The sequence below is a fragment of the Arachis ipaensis genome, chromosome B05 (genome assembly GCF_000816755.2).
Source record: "Arachis ipaensis cultivar K30076 chromosome B05, Araip1.1, whole genome shotgun sequence".
In the NCBI taxonomy this organism is placed as follows: domain Eukaryota; kingdom Viridiplantae; phylum Streptophyta; class Magnoliopsida; order Fabales; family Fabaceae; genus Arachis; species Arachis ipaensis.
This window is the reverse complement of record NC_029789.2, coordinates 120,138,917-120,157,072: the sequence shown is the minus strand read 5'-3', so window position 1 is coordinate 120,157,072 and position 18,156 is coordinate 120,138,917. Positions and strand designations below refer to the sequence as shown.

At 35.9% G+C, this 18,156-nt stretch overlaps 2 protein-coding genes across 5 annotated transcripts; one reads left to right on the top strand and one right to left on the bottom strand.

The window, feature by feature from the left end:
• LOC107643937 (succinate dehydrogenase subunit 7B, mitochondrial) lies at window positions 4,487-7,458 on the bottom strand. Of its 4 annotated transcripts, none has more exons than XM_016347694.2 (6): window positions 7,412-7,458; window positions 7,300-7,335; window positions 7,039-7,123; window positions 6,871-6,942; window positions 6,128-6,230; window positions 4,487-4,829 (listed from the first exon to the last, which is right to left on the bottom strand). In XM_016347694.2, the coding sequence occupies exons 3-6, from the start codon at window positions 7,093-7,095 to the stop codon at window positions 4,771-4,773; spliced, it is 291 nt and encodes a 96-aa protein (XP_016203180.1). In that variant the 5' UTR covers window positions 7,096-7,123; window positions 7,300-7,335; window positions 7,412-7,458; the 3' UTR covers window positions 4,487-4,770. The 4 variants fall into 4 exon arrangements, with proteins under 4 accessions (XP_016203180.1, XP_016203183.1, XP_016203179.1 ...); XM_016347697.2 differs by having other exon boundaries at window positions 6,871-6,939; XM_016347693.2 differs by lacking the exon at window positions 7,300-7,335.
• On the top strand, window positions 12,347-16,071 carry LOC110272288. Its single transcript, XM_021124351.1, has 2 exons — window positions 12,347-15,151; window positions 15,235-16,071. Exon 1 carries the CDS (start codon window positions 12,413-12,415, stop codon window positions 14,300-14,302), a length of 1,890 nt encoding a protein of 629 aa, XP_020980010.1. The 5' UTR covers window positions 12,347-12,412; the 3' UTR covers window positions 14,303-15,151; window positions 15,235-16,071.

Genomic DNA, 18,156 nt, shown 5'->3' with positions numbered 1-18,156 from the left:
AACATATTCATACATTTTTCTATTATTCATGTATTATTATTATTTAATAAATATTTTATGTTGAAAATGTTATTTATTTATTTATTTTAACTAACCTATAATTTTATTTCTATTGTTATGTTATCGTTAGTTTTTTAAGATATTGTTAAGACTTGTTATGTCATTGTTGATTATTTAAAATTTGATATTGAGACTTGTTATATGTATTTAATTTTTTTATTTAAAAAACCGCAAATCCAAACCGATTCAAACCGCTTGTAATCGGATCGGATTTCCAAAAAAAATACATCCAATACAAACCGCACCGCACATAAATTAAGCGTTCGGATCGGATGACTTTTTCCCTTAAAACCGAACCAAATCGCACCGCAAACACCCCTATTCACTAATGTCACATGTCATAAGCCCAAAAAGACTATCATCTTCACCTCTCAGTGTCTTCTACCCTAGACTCGTCTTTCCCAAATGGCATTGCAGTTTGCAGAAAATACATCCTCTATGCCTCCATTTACCTCCTAGTGTCGAAAGATTAAATTCAAAAAGTAAAAAATAAAAAACACTAAAAATAAAAAGAAAAAATAAAAACACAAACTAAACAAACCCTTAAACACTCTTTAAAACTAATCTCTCTTTTAATTACTCCATCAAAACACATTTTAAGAATAATTTTGTGCTTGCCACTTTTTTCTATATTTGAAGTCATTTATCATTAAATTTGTATTAGTAGTAACAATAAATTTTTTTTTCGGTATAAATAATTTTTTTTCTTTTTAGTTTCTCATGGTATTCTCCAATTTGATAGGTGAAGGACTAAGAATCTACGATTGGTTAATGGGTTGCTGCATGCACAAGACAAGATTCAAACCCCAACACTTATTTAAGCATACTAGTGAATTTAAGGAACATCTTTTTAATTCTATGGAATCCTTATACAAACTAAGAGGTCAAAAAACTCTTGTAATATAATAATCTAGACGTTTGTGAAATCTAATTAAGACGCCTAGTTTGGTATCATTATTAACACTCAAATCCATGCAACGAAAGTGGATTCACCGTATTATATATTTAAAAGATAAATAAATATAACAAAATAAAAAATTCATAAGAAAATCATAAATTCACTTAAATTTATATAAAAAGAAAATAAAAACAACATTATAAACTCATTTAAATTTATATAAACAACAAACAACAACAATAAAGCCTTGTCCTACTAAGTGGGGTCGGCTACATGAATCAAACGATGTTATTGTGCTCTGTTATGTATCATGTCTACAAAAAGACCGTTTACATGTAGATCTCGTTTGACCACCTCATGGATGGTCTTCTTAAATTTTCCTCTGCCTTTCGCCCCTTGTCCATCTTCCATCTCATCCACTCTCCTGACTGGATGTTCCATCGGTCTTCTTCTCACATGTCCAAACCACCTGAGACGCGATTCAACCATCTTTTTCACAATTGGTGCTACTCCAACTCTCTCCCTTATATCTTCACCTTCATCTCTGCCACACTCCGTACCATAAAGCATAGCCGGTCTTATAGCGGTGCGATAGAATTTACCTTTAAGTTTTAAAGGCACTTTTTTGTCACATATAAAATCAGATGCACTCCGCCATTTTGACCAACTTGCTTAGATCCTATGATTTACATCCTGTTCAATCTCTCTATTATCCTGTATGATGCACCCAAGATACTTAAAACTTTTAACTTTTCGTAGGATGTTTTCTCCAATCTTCACCTTTATATTAGGATTTTTTCTTCTCACACTGAACTTACATTTCATATATTCCGTCTTACTACGACTTATGCGCAAACCATACACTTCTAGAGTTTCTTTCCGTAACTCCAACTTCTTATTTAGGTCTTCCCTTAACTCTCCCATAAGGACGATATCATCGGCAAAAAGCATGCGCCATGGCACAGGCTCTTGGATGTGCTCTGTGAGTACTTTCAAGACTAATGTGAAAATGTATGGACTTAAGGATGATCTCTGGTGTAATCCTATACCAATAGGAAATTCCTCTGTCACACCACCTTGAGTCTTCACACTAGTTGTGCCCCCATCATACATGTCTTTAATTGCACGAATATATGCGATCCTTACTCTCCTCTTTTTTAAAACATTCCATAAGACCTCCCTTGGTACTCTATCATACGCTTTTTCCAAATCAATAAACACCATATGTAGATCCCTTTTATTACTACGATACCTCTCCATCATACTTCTTAATAGGTATATCACTTCAGTGGTAGATCTGCCTGACATAAATCCAAATTGGTTCTCTGTTACTTGTGTCTCTTTTCTCAATCTCCGTTTTATCACTATTTCCCATAACTTCATGGTATGACTCATAAGCTTGATTCCTCTATAGTTTTCGCAACTTTGTATATTCCCCTTATTCTTGTAGATAGGTACCAAGGTGCTCTTTCTCCACTCATCAGGCATCTTTTTTTACCTTAAAATCTCATTAAAAAGCTTGGTTAACCAGTTGATGCCTTTTTCTCCAAGACCTTTCCAAACCTCAATCGGGATATTATCAGGTCCTACTGCGCTGTCATTTTTCATCTGCTTTAGAGCCTCTTTTACCTCGAAGTCTCGAAACCTTCGATAGTAGTCAAAGTTTTGATCTTCTTCCCTTGTGCATAACCGACCAAGGTTCGGAAGAGTCTTCTGTCCCTCGTTAAATAACTCGTAGAAGTAGCTCTTCCACCTTTCATTAATCTTCTCCTCTTGAGCCAACACCTCTCCATCCTTATCCTTTATGCACTTAACCTCGGCTCTTTGCGATTCTATATATACCTTTTTCTCCTTCTTTCGTGCCCAAAGACTGGTAGAGACCCTCATATGCTCTTGTTCTTGCTTCACTTACAGCCACTTTTGTCTCTTTCTTAGCCGCCTTATATTTTTCTCAGTTATCTGCGTTGCGGCATAAAGATCACTCTTTAAAGCACTCCCTTTTTATCTTTATCTTTTCTTGTACACTCGCATTCCACCACCAGGACTCCTTCTCTCTTGGTCCTATTCCTTTAAATTCACCAAAGCTTTCTTTTGTTGTTCTTCTAATAACTTCTGCCATCTCCCTCCACATCTCTTTTGTGCTTCTATTCTCATCCCACTTTGCCTCTTCTCCTACCCGTCTTAGGAAGCTTCTTTGTTCCTCACCTTTCATCCGCCACCACCTTATCCTTAGGTTCTTCGTATGATGTCTTTTCCTCAACTTTTACTCAACGCGAAAATTCATGACGAGCACCCTATGTTGTGTTGTCAAACTCTCTCCCGCGATAATTTTACAATTAATGCAAAATTTTCGGTTGACTCTCCTCAACAAGAAGTCGATTTGAGAGCTTGTCATGCCACTCTTATAGGTTACAAGATGTTCGTCTCTCTTTTTAAAACATGTATTTGCGATGAGAAGATCAAATGTTGAGGAAAAGTCCAAAATAGTTTTATCCTCGGCATTGATCACCCCGAAACCATGGTCTCCGTGAATACTCCCATATCCAGTTGCTTCTCTCCCAACATGACCATTTAAATCTCCTCCTAAAAAAATCTTATCTTCCAAAGGTATGTCTTGAACCAAACTCTCTAGATCCTCCCAAAACCTTATCTTGTGTTGTTCGTCTGAACCCACTTGCGGTGCATAGGCACTAATCACATGGAAAACACCTCCCTCCACCACAAGTTTGATAGAGATGATCCGATCTCCCACCCTCTTAACATCCACTACATCCTTCTTCCATTGCTTATCCACAATTATTCCAACCCCATTCCTATTCTTCACCTTTCCTATATACCAAAGTTTGAAACCAGAAATATCCAACTCCCTAGCCTTCGCACCAACCCATTTTGTTTCTTGTAGGCACATAATGTCAATCTTCCTCCTTGTCATGGTGTCCACCACCTCCATGGACTTTCCTGTTAGAGTGCCTATGTTCCATGTCCCAAATCTCAACCTTCTATCGATCCGACCTTTACTTTTTACTTTGTGAACTAGTTTATTTACCGTCGTCCGTTCACGAAAACGCGAGAACCCTTGCTCATTTAACACTACATCCGGACACCGATGCAACGGTTCTTGTTCATTTGACACCGTACTCGAGCCATACAGCGCGTTGCTTCCAGGCAACGACCTATCTTTGGCGCAATAATATTTTTGATACATGTAATGGGAATTCGACTATATTTTTATGTTGGTTGTCGAAAACCTAATACAACCCTCCTCCTTTATCCGGGTTTGGGACCAGCTATGTACCGCAAATGTAACATAGGCGGAGTTACTCACCTAAATTTATATAAAATGAAGATATCCATTTTATTTTAAAGTATTATTTTGACAATTCTCATGGCTAAATATTCTTTCCAATGGTACTGCGAATCAGTCTAATGAGCGAATGATATGTTCTTGATTTTCCTATTCCTATTGCTTTTGGTTTCGTTGAATTCAGATCAGTTCACGATGGTTCGTAAGAAAAGCCAAACCATGAGTAGCCAGGAGAACTAATCACCTTTGGTTAATTAATTCATCAGACCAAAACTATGTCGAGACTCTGGAATCTAGATACATTAAATTCAAGTTCATGAGAAAGTTTTAAATCTTGAACGATGAAGAAACTACTATTGATGCACAAGCATTTTGGGTTCAAATACATTTCTGCTTATTCCAACACGGCCAGGAATATTATCCAAATTGTTATTACCATAGAAAAACATTAAAATGGAACAGAAGCTAGCGTCCAACAATATTCACTTCCTTCTGCAATTCTGGAATGTTACTGTTTCCGAGCTGCTTCTCTCATAGCTGCCTTGACATATATTTCATAGCAGCATCCTGAAACATCATAAAAGAATGCAAGACATCGAAAATATGTCGGTATGAGGGGAAAAAATTCAACGGAATTTGGATTGTCACTAACGATATTATCTGATATCTACTTGAGAAAATATTTCAAAGACATCACAAAAGGTATTCATGAATTTGAAACTAAACAATTTAAGAGATTCAACTATATGGGGGGAAAAAATTCAACGGAATTTGGATTGTCATTAATGATATTATCTGGATTGTCATTAATGATATTATCTGATATCTACTTGAGAAAATATTTCAAAGACATCATAAAAGGTATTCATGAATTTGAAACTAAACAATTTAAGAGATTCAACTACAAGCTAAATATTTTCAAAATCTTTGGCTTTCGAAGCATCTTAACAACCAGAAAAATACTGCTGGAGGTTTTGTCTCAAGTAACTATAAGAATAGGTCTTAAAGGCCAGAGAGATGCAACTTCACAAGTTCAAATAATGTTAACTAGACTTCAAAGACTAGATAAGAGATGCTAAGATAGCTGAACATTTCTAGTATGAAAAAGCTAAGTGACTGTTGTTATTATCAAAGATGATAAGAATCGAAGAATGTAGAAACACACACATATTGCATAGTGAGTAAGACCTACCATCTTAATAACAAACAGACCTCAGAGAAATGACTATATGGAAATTCCCCAGACCACAAGGAAAAATAGAATAACATCTAAATTTTAGTGGCATTATTTATTGGACATTCCTTGATAGTATATTTTTCTCTTCTAACTTCGAAATGTGAATGCAAATTTGAGGATTCTCATAAAGGTGCTAAAGAACCCTGGAAATTAAGATTTTGTGTCTGATGAATCAAATACAATGAGGAGAGTTAGATCCTTCAACTCTATAAAACTACAAAGATGATTCTCTAGCTAACTAATCCTATGTTCTGCTATGTATCCCAACCACCCAGCAACAGACTTTCCCTCCCAAATTCTGCCCTTCCCTTTATTCTTATTCTGCCTGTAAACTATTTCATAACGTGGGACTCCGACAGCAATGATATATGGAGTTGCCAGAGCTCGTAACAATGACAACAACAAAGCCTTTTCTCACTATACAGGGTGAAAGCCAGGTTCATAAGCAACCATAAAATTTTCAACATATAGACAATGCATTTTAAGCCTTAAGAGAGAACAAAGCATCCATGATGGTCAATTAGTCAAAATCAAGGACATCAGAAAAAAAAAAATGTTATTCTACTTCCACTCACAAATCAAAACAAAAACAGGAAAAAGAAAACAGAAAAAATAAAATACGACATACCTGCAACGACAACAATTGTTAGAATATCACCAACCTTTTTGAGCTTCTTCACACTCTGCTTATATGACTTAAATGGCCTCAAAGCTGCATCTTCAGCCAAGAGCTGCAACAATTGAGTGCCATAACTATAAGCAAACATTAAAAAATAAAATAAAAATAAAAAATCATAAAAACGATGACTGCAAACCAAGGAAAATAAAGTTATCAGAAAGATCAGTGCATTCTCTAATATAGTCATAAAACTTTTATGGGGATTCCATCAGTACTCCTATCAAATTGGGGGTTCATACCCTTATATTGTGTGTCCAAGAAGTTGCCACTGGTTTTATTAACTAAAATGATTAAATTTTTAAATTTGTGATAAAATCTCAACCATTGATTGGATAAGAGGTACCAAAACCCTAGTTTTATACATGAGCATTGCGCAGCAATACAACTACCCTAAGTCCCTAACCCTAACCCTATTCATTGAACCATTGGATTCAAGAGAACATTCCACACTTTGCTTTAATTCAGCCCAATAGCTTACTATATATTCAATTAATGAAATATTCGAGGGTAAATAGAAAACATTTCATTGATCAACATCGTTCAGTAATGAGGGAAAAGAAAGAAGAAACAATTAATGAGTAAATCGAAGTAACTATAGATAAGTGAAATACATTACCTCAATTATTTGAAACCAGTACACTTTTCAAACATAAATAGAATAAGCAGAAAAACAGAGAGGGTCAAAAGCTTACCGCTTTTTCACGAGGCCCAGGTTCGATATGGTATTGACGGCGCGAGAGTGAAAGCAGATCTTCCCCCTTCTGCTCTCTCAAAAATGAAAACGAAAAATCATAATCAGAAAGAAAATGATATTTTAATCAAAAAGAAAAGAAAAGAAAGAAAGAGGGGATTTGAGAAACCTGGGAGTGAGATCGGAAGTGGGAAGCAATGGTGGTTTTGTTAAGGAGGAAGGCCATTTGGTTGTGTTGGTCAAAGTTCAGAGTTCTGAGAAGATAGAAACGAGAGAGCTGAGTGAAAGTCGAAAGGAATCTTGTATATTTTTTTATTTTTCGTTCTAACTAGTTTCGACTAGTTTGTTAACAAATGTCTACTAAAATGCCAAGTTAATACAAGGTTCCGAACAACAATTAAAAAAAAATAAGAGAGAAAATAGCCATTACCGAATGAGCAGTGAGCAGAGTATGAATCTCAATAGACTAAGAAAGAAGACAGAGAAAACAGGGATAAGAAAGAAATTAAAAACAAAAATAAAATCAAGAAAACATAGATTACCTTCGGTCTGAGAAGTGAGCAGAGTATGAGGGAGAGGGAGTAAGAACGCCTATAATTATTACCAGATTAATACTAGACAAAAAAATATATCGGCCTCCATGTAAAAGAAATCTTTCATTAGTTATTGGTCTGTACTGCAAGCAGACCCACAATAACGTCAGAATCCAACAAATTGAAACCAATTTATTTATTAAAAAAAATACTAAATAACTAAGTTGGATTAGTCTAGTGATTAGCTGGCAAATGATTTGATGGTCCCAGAACGTTTGGACCATTAAATAGTCCCATAACAAAACATATTTTTTAAGTTTTTTTAATAACTGCTAAATAGTTCTTTTCTAATTTTAATTACAAATTAACCATATATATTTTATTTAATCATAAAAATTATTTTTTATTTTATAAATTATTATTTTATCATTAATCTATTATGTTTATTAACAATCAAAAACAAAAACAATAACGAATTAGATCTTCCATTGATCGTAATAAAATTTTTTGCTATTCCAATCGATTAAAAGATTATATTTGATCCGTGACGTTCGTCCAGGATTGTGAAATCGTGTTTCTTTGAAAGTCAATCGATTAGATTATCAAAACAATCGATTGAATTTCAGGTTGAGAAATGCTAGGGACCAGCAACTTTTGTGATTTGTAATTGTAGCCATCAAATAGCTATCAATGATGGTTTTAATGGTGTGAGATTGGTGTGAAATTTCATCTAATGGCTCAGAATTTAACAAAATTGCTGGCCCCCTAGACTTTTCCTTTCAGGTTTCCCATAGCTCAATCGATTGGACTACAGGTTGTTATCACAAAACAATCGATTGAAAATTGCAAGACATGGTTTTCGAAAAAATCAATCGATTGGTCATATTACCCAATCGATTGAACGATGACTAAAATGTGGGTTTTTTATAATTCAATCGATTGTTTATACTACCCAATCGATTGAATGCTTCAAAACAACCTGAGGTCTCACAATTCAATCAATTGGTTGTGTTATCCAATCGATTGAATTCATCAAAACAATATGGATTTGCCAAATTCAATCGATTGGTTGTGCTACCCAATCGATTGAAGTGTGCACTACGCCTATTTCAATTTTGTTATCGTTTTTATAAATTATTATCTTATTATTCATCTATTTTATCATTCTATCTTCAATTTTTAAGGTTTTATTTTGATTTAGATACTCTAATCTTATCTTTTCTTTAATATTAACATTATAAATTGGTGAATAATCCATCACCAATTATTCAATCCCACCATTAAAATCGTGTATCAATCTCTTTGATTATAAAAAATTTCATTGTTTTTCTTTCGAATATCCATCTACTTAATATCTAATTTTTTTTCATTTTTTATCCGTCTATTTAATATCCACTATTTATTCATCATTAATTGATAATTACAGTTGCAGCAATCAGCAAAGGTCGAATCAATTTTATTATTGTAGTGTTCAGAAAACAATCCATCGTTTTGATTACAAAATCGAGGTCAGTGAATAGAATCTCTAATTTTACAATTCTTCATTTCGATACTTTTTTCGTAAAATTGATTGTTTAATGAAAAATATTTTTTTTATCTTTTAATAATTCACAGACATTGAGAAATACTAAAAAGTAAATAGATTTTATTATTTTTTATTATTAATTAGCTAGCAATTAGGGACAGACCTAGAGGGGGCGAGTAGTGGCTTGGACCCCCAAAATTTTAAGAAACTATACTTATATATAAGATTTGTGTTTAAAAATTATGTATCTTAATAAATTTGTTAAAAAGCTAACTCCAATAACTATCTGTTAATTATTTTTATAGATTAAAAAAATTATTTAAAAATTGGCACCTCCATATTAAAATCTTTGGATCCGTCCTGCTAGCAATATTAGAATTTATTTATTTTTTGTAATGTTATAAGACGGAGTGTACTGAATTTTTTTTTCATTGGACATTTTTAAGATGTCAGGTATATTTACGGACACTGAGATGAATGAGCAATACCAAGTGGACGATGACATTAACCAACAATTAAGAATTGAGTAACACAACCAATTGATTGAATTTGGCAAATCCATATTATTTTGATGAATTCAATCGATTGGATAACACAACCAATCGATTGAATTGTGAGACCTCAGGTTATTTTGAAGCATTCAATCGATTGGGTAGTATAAACAATCGATTGAATTATAAAAAACCCACATTTTAGTCATCGTTCAATCGATTGGGTAACATGACCAATCGATTGATTTTTGCGAAAACCATATTGCCTTGCAATTTTCAATCGATTGTTTTGTGATAACAACCTGTAGTCAATCGATTGAGTTATGGGAAACCTGAAATTCAATCGATTGTTTTGATAATCTAATCGATTGATTTTCAAAGAAACACGATTTCACAGCCCTGGACGAACGTCACGGATCAAATATAATCTTTTAATCGATTGAAATAGCCAAAAAGTTTATTACCATCAATGGAAGATCTAATTTGTTATTATTTTTGTTTTTGATTGTTAATAAACATAATAGATTAATGATAAAATAATAATTTATAAAATAAAAAATAATTTTTATAATTAAATAAAATATATGGAATTAATTTGTAATTAAAATTAGAAAAGAATTATTTAACAGTTATTAAAAAACTTAAAAAACATATTTTATTCTGGGATCATTTAATAATCCAAACGTTTTGGGACCATCGAATCTGGTGCCAACTAACATATCACAAAGTCTCAACTACCAAAATATACAACAAAAAAACCTATATACAAATTAAATCAATCATCTCACACATTATTCTTAGGATAATGCTCAAAGTGTTTTAACAATAATTTCCACATGAAAATAAAAGAGTAAGTAATTAATTCACATGGTTAATAATACTCTAAAATTGAGTAATCTCAACAAAAAGTATTTCCAACTTCAATTTTCTAATAATTCGATCCAATCAAATAGGAAAAAAAATTAAGAGTTATATTCTATTTAAATGATGTTAAAACTGTTCAAGTAATTTTTTTTTTTAAGAATTGTTAATTCTAATCAAATTATTTTTGGAAGTTTATAAAATTCATACTTTCCATCTTATTAACGGTCGTTAAATCTAAGTTTTTAGTATAATTTATTTATTTGGAGGTATCAGAACCTCATTCAAAATTTGTTATACTTTTTATCTCCGTCAATAAATTAGTTATCCAGTAATTTATATATAAATATATGTATTATTTAATTTTGTTGATACCAACTTTATTAATTTTTGAAATTATTAAGTCTATATTTTAGTTTGCTCTGTTGTCAAGGTTTATTAGAAGATTTAATTTAGTTCTAATTTACTTAGTAATATTTTTAAGAATTTTAAATTTAAATCAAATATGATCTGATCTAATGAGATCAAATCTGATTTTAAACTAGTTATCATATCTTTAGGATTTTAATATTTAAATAAAATCTCATCTAATCCAATAAGATCAAATCTAATTTAAATTAGTTATCTTATCTTTAGAAGATTTAAATTAAGTTATCTAAGAGTCACCAAAAAATTAAGTTATCTAATTTTACCTTTTAATTAGTTTCTTATTAGGAACTTATTTAAACATCTTTGGTGAGACAATTTGGACAACTTTGATGAATAAAATTTTCAATTGCTTTATATACGTTTTTTTTAGTGTGAAAAAGTTATGTGAGTGATTTGCTTCACTTGTTGCATAAAAAAGACGGAAGGATCCAACACTAGGATAATTTTGTGTGCTAGTCTCTTTCAATTTTCATTCTTCTTGTCTAAATTGTCAATGACAGGTTCTTTGAAGGTCTAGTTTTTTTGTGTCATTCTTTTTTTTATCCCCTTCCAACCCTTCCGTTGAGACTTTAATACTTCGAATTTATTAAATCCCCTAAACCTCCAATAACTTCTTATCATGCCTCCTATAAAATCTCATACACTTGGAATAAAATTGTTTCTGATACAAAAGCTTACATATTAAATTAAAAAATAAAAAGTTCCCTCCGAAATCCACACAAAGAAAGTTGTGTCCATAAATACGCAATCACTTCATTCCTTGCCAAATATATTATTGTCACCTTGATAAACCCCAATTTTGTGATTTATCTTGTGTTGAATTTAGGAGATTTTATCAACTTATCTCACATTTATTCAATGAAATAGTATTGTTTTGTGAATTTCTCCTAATTTGTGCTTAAGAGTAAAAATATATTTTTTAGGCTTTAAAATTGATAAATTTAATTCACTTTAATTCCATTCGATACCTTGATATGTTTGTTAAATGATCTCAGGTTTAGAAGGCAAGGAATGAATTGAAGAAATGAAGAAAAAGCATGCAAAATGGAGAATTCAGAGTAAAAGACATATCGGTCCCTGACCTTTTTAAAATTGGACATTTTCGTCCCTTAAGATTTGAAAATACTTTTAAGCCCCTCACCTTGTAAAATCTGGGACAATTGAACCCCTCCGTTGATTTGGGTTGAAAAACGTCACCGGAGAAGGCTGATGTGGCTGGAGGGAGTGTGACCTGTCCGTTTAGGTTGCTGAGCTGGAGGGGATACTAAAAGTCGAAGGACAGATCGATCCCTGAGCCCATTTCACATATTGTTATTCCCATAACACCCAGAAGCCACGCCTGTAATTACTGAAAACCCTACCTGAAGACAAACAGTTTCTTTCTCCCTCCAAAAAAAAAGAACGTCTTCAACTCGTAGAGAAGGTGTTGTGTGCTCAGTGAACGTTGCGGGTGGCGAAGGATTTGATAGGCTTCGTCTTGCAAGAAGGTGCCTTCTGCTACAGAGGTAAGGGTATTAGTCGAATCACACTGTTCGTTCTTGTTTAAATATTTGGTAGAATATAATGCATGGGATTGGGGTTAGTGATGATCGCTTGCTCTGTTTCGGGGAAAAGACTGGAAAAAATTCTATAGGGATTTAACTGATTTCAAATTCTCAGGCACTTGATCTAGGGTTTAATGTGTGATTGCTATATCTGTGCATAATGCAGATGGTTGATATATATGCTGTACCTGTTTTTCACCATGGAGGTCATTTTGGTAGAGGACCCGGTGGCACTCTTGAGTATATTGGTGGGAAGGTTGAGAAATTTCCAGAGATGGATTTGGACTTTGTGAATTTTGGGGATTTGGTTACACTATTCAAGGGTTTGGGCTATGCAACATACAGGGCAGTCTATTGGTATGACCCAACCAGTAATGATCTTGAGTCTGGACTGCACATACTGAGAGGGGATGCTGGAATCAATGAAATGCGAGAGAACAAGTTGAAGAATTCAAATATCAACGAGTTCTATATTTACTTCGATCACCCTGTTGATGAGCCACAGATTGTGGAAGAAGAAGCTGCTGCAGAACAGGGGCTGGAAGAATTTGATGATGCAGTTGATGTGGACAGTATCATGCGGGAGCTTCAGTCATCACCATCGACAGCAGGGGATGGGAATGGTAGTGGGGAGGACGAGTTGTATGAACCTCCTCCGAATGGCACTGAAACTGGTTCTGATGATGACTCCTGTAGTTGTGATGAGGAGAATGATCTTATGAAGAAAAGAAGCACTATGAAAGGAAAGGAGAAAGTGATGCCAAGAAGAAGGGTCACTGTCAAGGAAGGGCCAGGGGCAGAGTCAAGTGGGAACAAGAGAGGTGCTGGGAGAAAGACTGCAAGTGTGCCTAGTGGCAAAGGTACCATGCCAGCTGCCAAGCCCAAAGGAGCTGGGCCTAGTGCGAGGCCCAAAAGAACCAGGCCTACAGCCAAGCCCAAAGGAAGTGTTCCTCATCACAAGCCCAAAAAAACTGGTGCTGTCGTGCATGCTGAAGAAAATGTTCCATCTGTGCAGCCCAATGACAGGCCTCCAATAAGGCTCTATGTGAATGAGGAGGAATCAGATGATGATGACCCGGTTTATGAGTATGCATCTGAGGACCTTCACACACCAGTGTCCTCAGAGGATGAGGGAGACAAGCATGAATTTCCAGTGTTTAATGAAGACTATGGATTTGGAGAGGGGAGGTTTGAGGTGGGTACCAAGTTTGCAACCATAGATGGCTTCAAAGAGGTTGTGAAAGATATGTTCATAGCTGAGGGGAGAGAATTGTTGTGGATAAAGAATGATAAGGAAAGGGTGAGAGTTGCATGCAGAGGTGAAAACTGTCCATGGCTGGCACATCTATCTTACAACAAGACACTGCTATGCTTCCAGGTTAAGACTTACAAGTCTGAGCACACATGTGCAAGAGATCTGGGTAGTAATGCTGCTGATCAACACTGGATCAGTAAGAAGGTGGAAAAGCGAATGGGAAGTCAACCTCATATGACAACTAATGAGGCAACTGATTTTCTCAGAGAAGAGTTTAACTTAGTTGTGCATCCGAAGATGGTATATAGGGCAGTAAAGGAAGCCAAGGAAAGGCTAGTGGGAAACGAAAAAGAACAGTATGGAAAGCTCAGGGAGTATGGGATGGAGATTCTCAAGAGTAATCCTGGGTCAACAGCAAGAATTGATGTGAAGCCTATCCCTCAGTCCCTTCCTGTCTTTGACAAGATATATATCTGCTTCGAGGGCTGTAAGCAAGGCTTCAAGAGTGGATGTAGGCCTTTCATCCATCTAGACGGGGCCTTTCTTAAGACATACCATGGAGGCCAGTTACTATCAGCAGTGGCACAGGATGCCAACAATCAGTTCTATGTTGTGGCATTTGCTGTTGCAAGATCTGAGACGAAGGAGTCATGGAAATGGTTCCTTACACTACTTCAGGAAGACCTGGGTGATGCCTCCCAATTTGGTTGGAACTTTATGTCCGACCAGCAAAAGGTAACAATCTTACTCTCCTTTATGTGTTTAGTTGTTGGTGTTGATAGAATTAGTCTATAACCTGCTTAGTTGTTGGTGTTGATAGAATTAGCCTATAATCTGCTTAGTTGCTGATGTTTAGGGTAATAGCCTATAATCTGTTTATATCTTGTTGTTTATTGAATTAGCATATAACATGTCTAGATGTTGGTGTTTATTGAGTTAACCTATTTGCTGTTTATTTTTTGGTGTTTATTGACTTAGCTTATAATGTGCTTAGTTGTAGAGTTTGTTAGGTTAGCCTATAATGCTGTTTAATTGTTGGTGGAAATGAGTAGGGCCTGCTGCCAGCCTTAAAAGAGGTAATGCCAAGGGCACATCATAGAAACTGTGTCATGCATATATGGAAGAACTTTATTAATAGGTTCAAAGACATGCACATTAGAGACATTGTGTGGGAGTGTGCTAGGTGTACAACTGAACCAGAATTCAAGGAGAAAATGGATAGGCTGAAGGGGGTTAACAATGTGGCATGGGAATATTTGATGAAGTTTGAACCTACCACCTGGGTTAAAGCCTATTTTAGTCATGGACCCAAGGTGGATAACCTGACTAATAATATGTGTGAAGTGTTCAATGCAAAGGTAGTAAAATACAGAGTAAAACCAGTTTTGACAATGTGTGAGGAGATTAGGTGCTACTTAATGAGAAGGATGACCAAGCACATTAGATTGTTAGAACACCATAGGGGTAAGTTAGCACCAGTTCAAGAGAAAAGGTTGCAGATGAAGATAAAACCAAGCAGTAGGTGGATAGCTGAGTGGGTGGGGGACAATGAAAGAAAAAGGTTTGAGGTAACCAGAAAGAAGACGAAAGTAGACGTGGATCTAATCAAGAACACATGTTCATGCAACACCTGGCAATTGACTGGTAAAGAGTTTAAGCCCAACTAATATGTTTTCCTCGTATGTAAAATTATGCTGGTTTACATATAACTTTTGCTGCTTATGCAGGCATGCCGTGCATACATGCTATTGCTGCTATCAGAAAGAGGCATGACCAGGTTGAGGATTACGTGCATCCATGGTTGTGTATGGAGTCCATTCACAAGACGTATGCACATTGCATCAAGCCTGTTCCTAGTGAAGAATTCTGGACCACAACTGAGCAGCTGAGGCCTGCCCTGCCACCTATCAAACGGCCTATTGGGCGGCCAAAGGTGCACAACCGCAACAAGGACCCTGCTGAGGCTCATATGCAAGGAGAAAAGCTGAAAAGAAGCTTCTAGGTTACATGTAGCAAGTGCAACGAGAAAGGGCATAATTATAAAACTTGTAAAGGAGCTCCAAGCAACCCGAACTGGAAACCAAAGAAGCAGAAACCCAAGAAGACAATTGACAACTCACAAGCTCTGGTGCTGCTTCCCCTTTCACAATCAGCCCCTCCACCAGAGGTAAGCCGGCACCCAAAAATGCTTTAGACATCAGTTGGTTAAGCACTAATCAGCCCCTCCATTTTATGCTTCTTATTATTAGTCAGTAATACATAATTGATACTGCTTAAGCACTAATTACCCCATTTGGTTACATTGCTGTGTCTTTCTTACATAGGATCAAAATCAATCACAGGGTGAAACATTGGGTGAACCTAGTGCTGGGGAGGCAGCTGGGTCTGCACCATTTATGGCCCAACCTTCAGCTCCAACACAGACTCCATTCAGACCTCCATCCCAGGTGCCAAGAATGGACCAACCAGACTCCAATGCTGCTGCACATACTTTCAGACCCAAGCAACCAATTGTTCGACCACCAACAAGTGCAAATCCACCAACAAATCCAACACCACACACAAAAAAAACTCCAACCAGCAGGGGACCCTCGAAGAAAACCATGAAAGCAGCTACCAGTGCCACAAAGAGAATTCTCAAGCCTCAGAAGAAGTGAACAAAGCAGCATGATTTCTGTGTTTTGTTTTTGGCTAGTTATTAGCATGACATTAGATAATGCTACAACAACAACAACTACTACACCAATCACAATTATATGCCACAAACTCAATTTTTTTTGGCTTTCCATAGACAACAGCTTCCTCTCCAACTCTTCTACTTTTTTCTCAATATCCTTATTTCGAAGCAGCTGTTCTTCAATGGCTACTCTATCAGCTTCATCCACCGCACCCGAGGCTTCAAACTCGACGGCCCTAATTTTTTTCAAATGTTCATCCAGCCAGATAAAGTACCGGTAATACGGTTCTTTAGCCTGGAACAAAATTTCAGTGAATCACCCATTAACACCCAGCACACTATAATCCAACTACTGTAAAAATCGCTCACTTACCTTGAACAGTGGACACCCAAGAAACACTCTATTAGGGTTACTAGTCGTTCTTGACTTGTAGATAATGGCGTAGACGCCACAGTAGCACTTGGGCGCAATCCCAACTCGCTCACATCCTCCTGGCACAGCCCATGAAGATCCCCCTCCAAGTCTTGTGCATGAAGAGCTCCCTTCACTCATCATGGACGATCGCAGCATCAACACCCATGTCTTCCTCCAAGGTTTTCGATCAAATAGGGCTCAGGGAAGGGGACGACGTCATTTTGTGGGTGAGGGATCGATCTGTCCTTCGACTTTTAGTATCCCCTCTAGCTCAGCAACCTAAACGGACAGGTCACACTCCCCCCAGCCACATCAGCCTTCTCCGGTGACGTTTTTCAACCCAAATCAACGGAGGGGTTCAATTGTCCCAGATTTTACAAGGTGAGGGGCTTAAAAGTATTTTCAAATCTTAAGGGACGAAAATCTCCAATTTTAAAAAGGTCAGGGACCGATATGTCTTTTACTCGAGAATTCATGAAGAAAAGAGATTTTGGTAATCTGCCCAGCGACGCATGTACGTGGCCCACGTGTGCGCGTGGGAAGGAAATCGTCAAGGCGACGCGTACGCGTGATAAGGAAAGTTGCCAGTGACGAGTACGCGTGACCCATGCGTACGCGTGACAAGCGGCACATGACCTCATTAACGGCAATACGCTGGGGCGATTTCTGAGCTGAAAGAGGCCCAAATCTAACTCATTTCTAATGCTTTCGGACCCAAGAATTGGAAGGAAATGAGGGGAGTAGTCATAGTTTTAGTTTTCATCATGTTTTAGGTTAGAATTCTAGATAGAGAAGCTCTCCCTTCTCTCTAGAATGTAGGGTAGTTTAGGTCAAATTTTCTTAGATCCAAGTTTTAATTCTTGTTTTTAGTTCAACTCTCTTTATATTTTATTATTCTATTGTCTCAATCTTCTTAGCTTTCCTTGTTAATTTCCTTATTTTGCCATTTTTACTTTTATGAACCCTTGTTGGATTCTTATTTTCTCTAATACAATTTTATGTTTCCTTCTCTTTTTATGTTTATCTTAGTTGCTATTGTTGATTTCTTGTTTGTGTTAGTTATGATTTTTATTAATTATTGCATTCTATGATGTTTACTTTTATTACACTCTAGGTGTTTGATAAAATATTTTCACTAGTTATAGAGTAGTTTTCTACACTCTTGGTCTAGGCTAAGGGAATTGAGTGATCCGGAGTCATTGGATCTAATTGGATTGGTGGTTTGGATCCCTTGTTGATCAATTTGATGTCCATTGACACCAACCTACTATTAAGCTAATTAATGGCTAGGTTGGGACTTATGGTTGATGTTGATCAAGCCTATTTGACATATTCAAGCATAGAAGTAGACTTGATGGGTTGGTCCCTCATAATTGTCAATATATGGTTGTTGGACAAGGATGGTGATCTCAATTTCTAGACCTTAGTCAATAGTTCTTTTCCTTTCTTTTATTAGTTAATTGTCATTTACTTTCTTGTTATTTACTTTTCTTGTCAATCACCAAATCAAACCCCCTTGTTCCTTCATAGCCAATAATTGAGCATTTCATTACAATT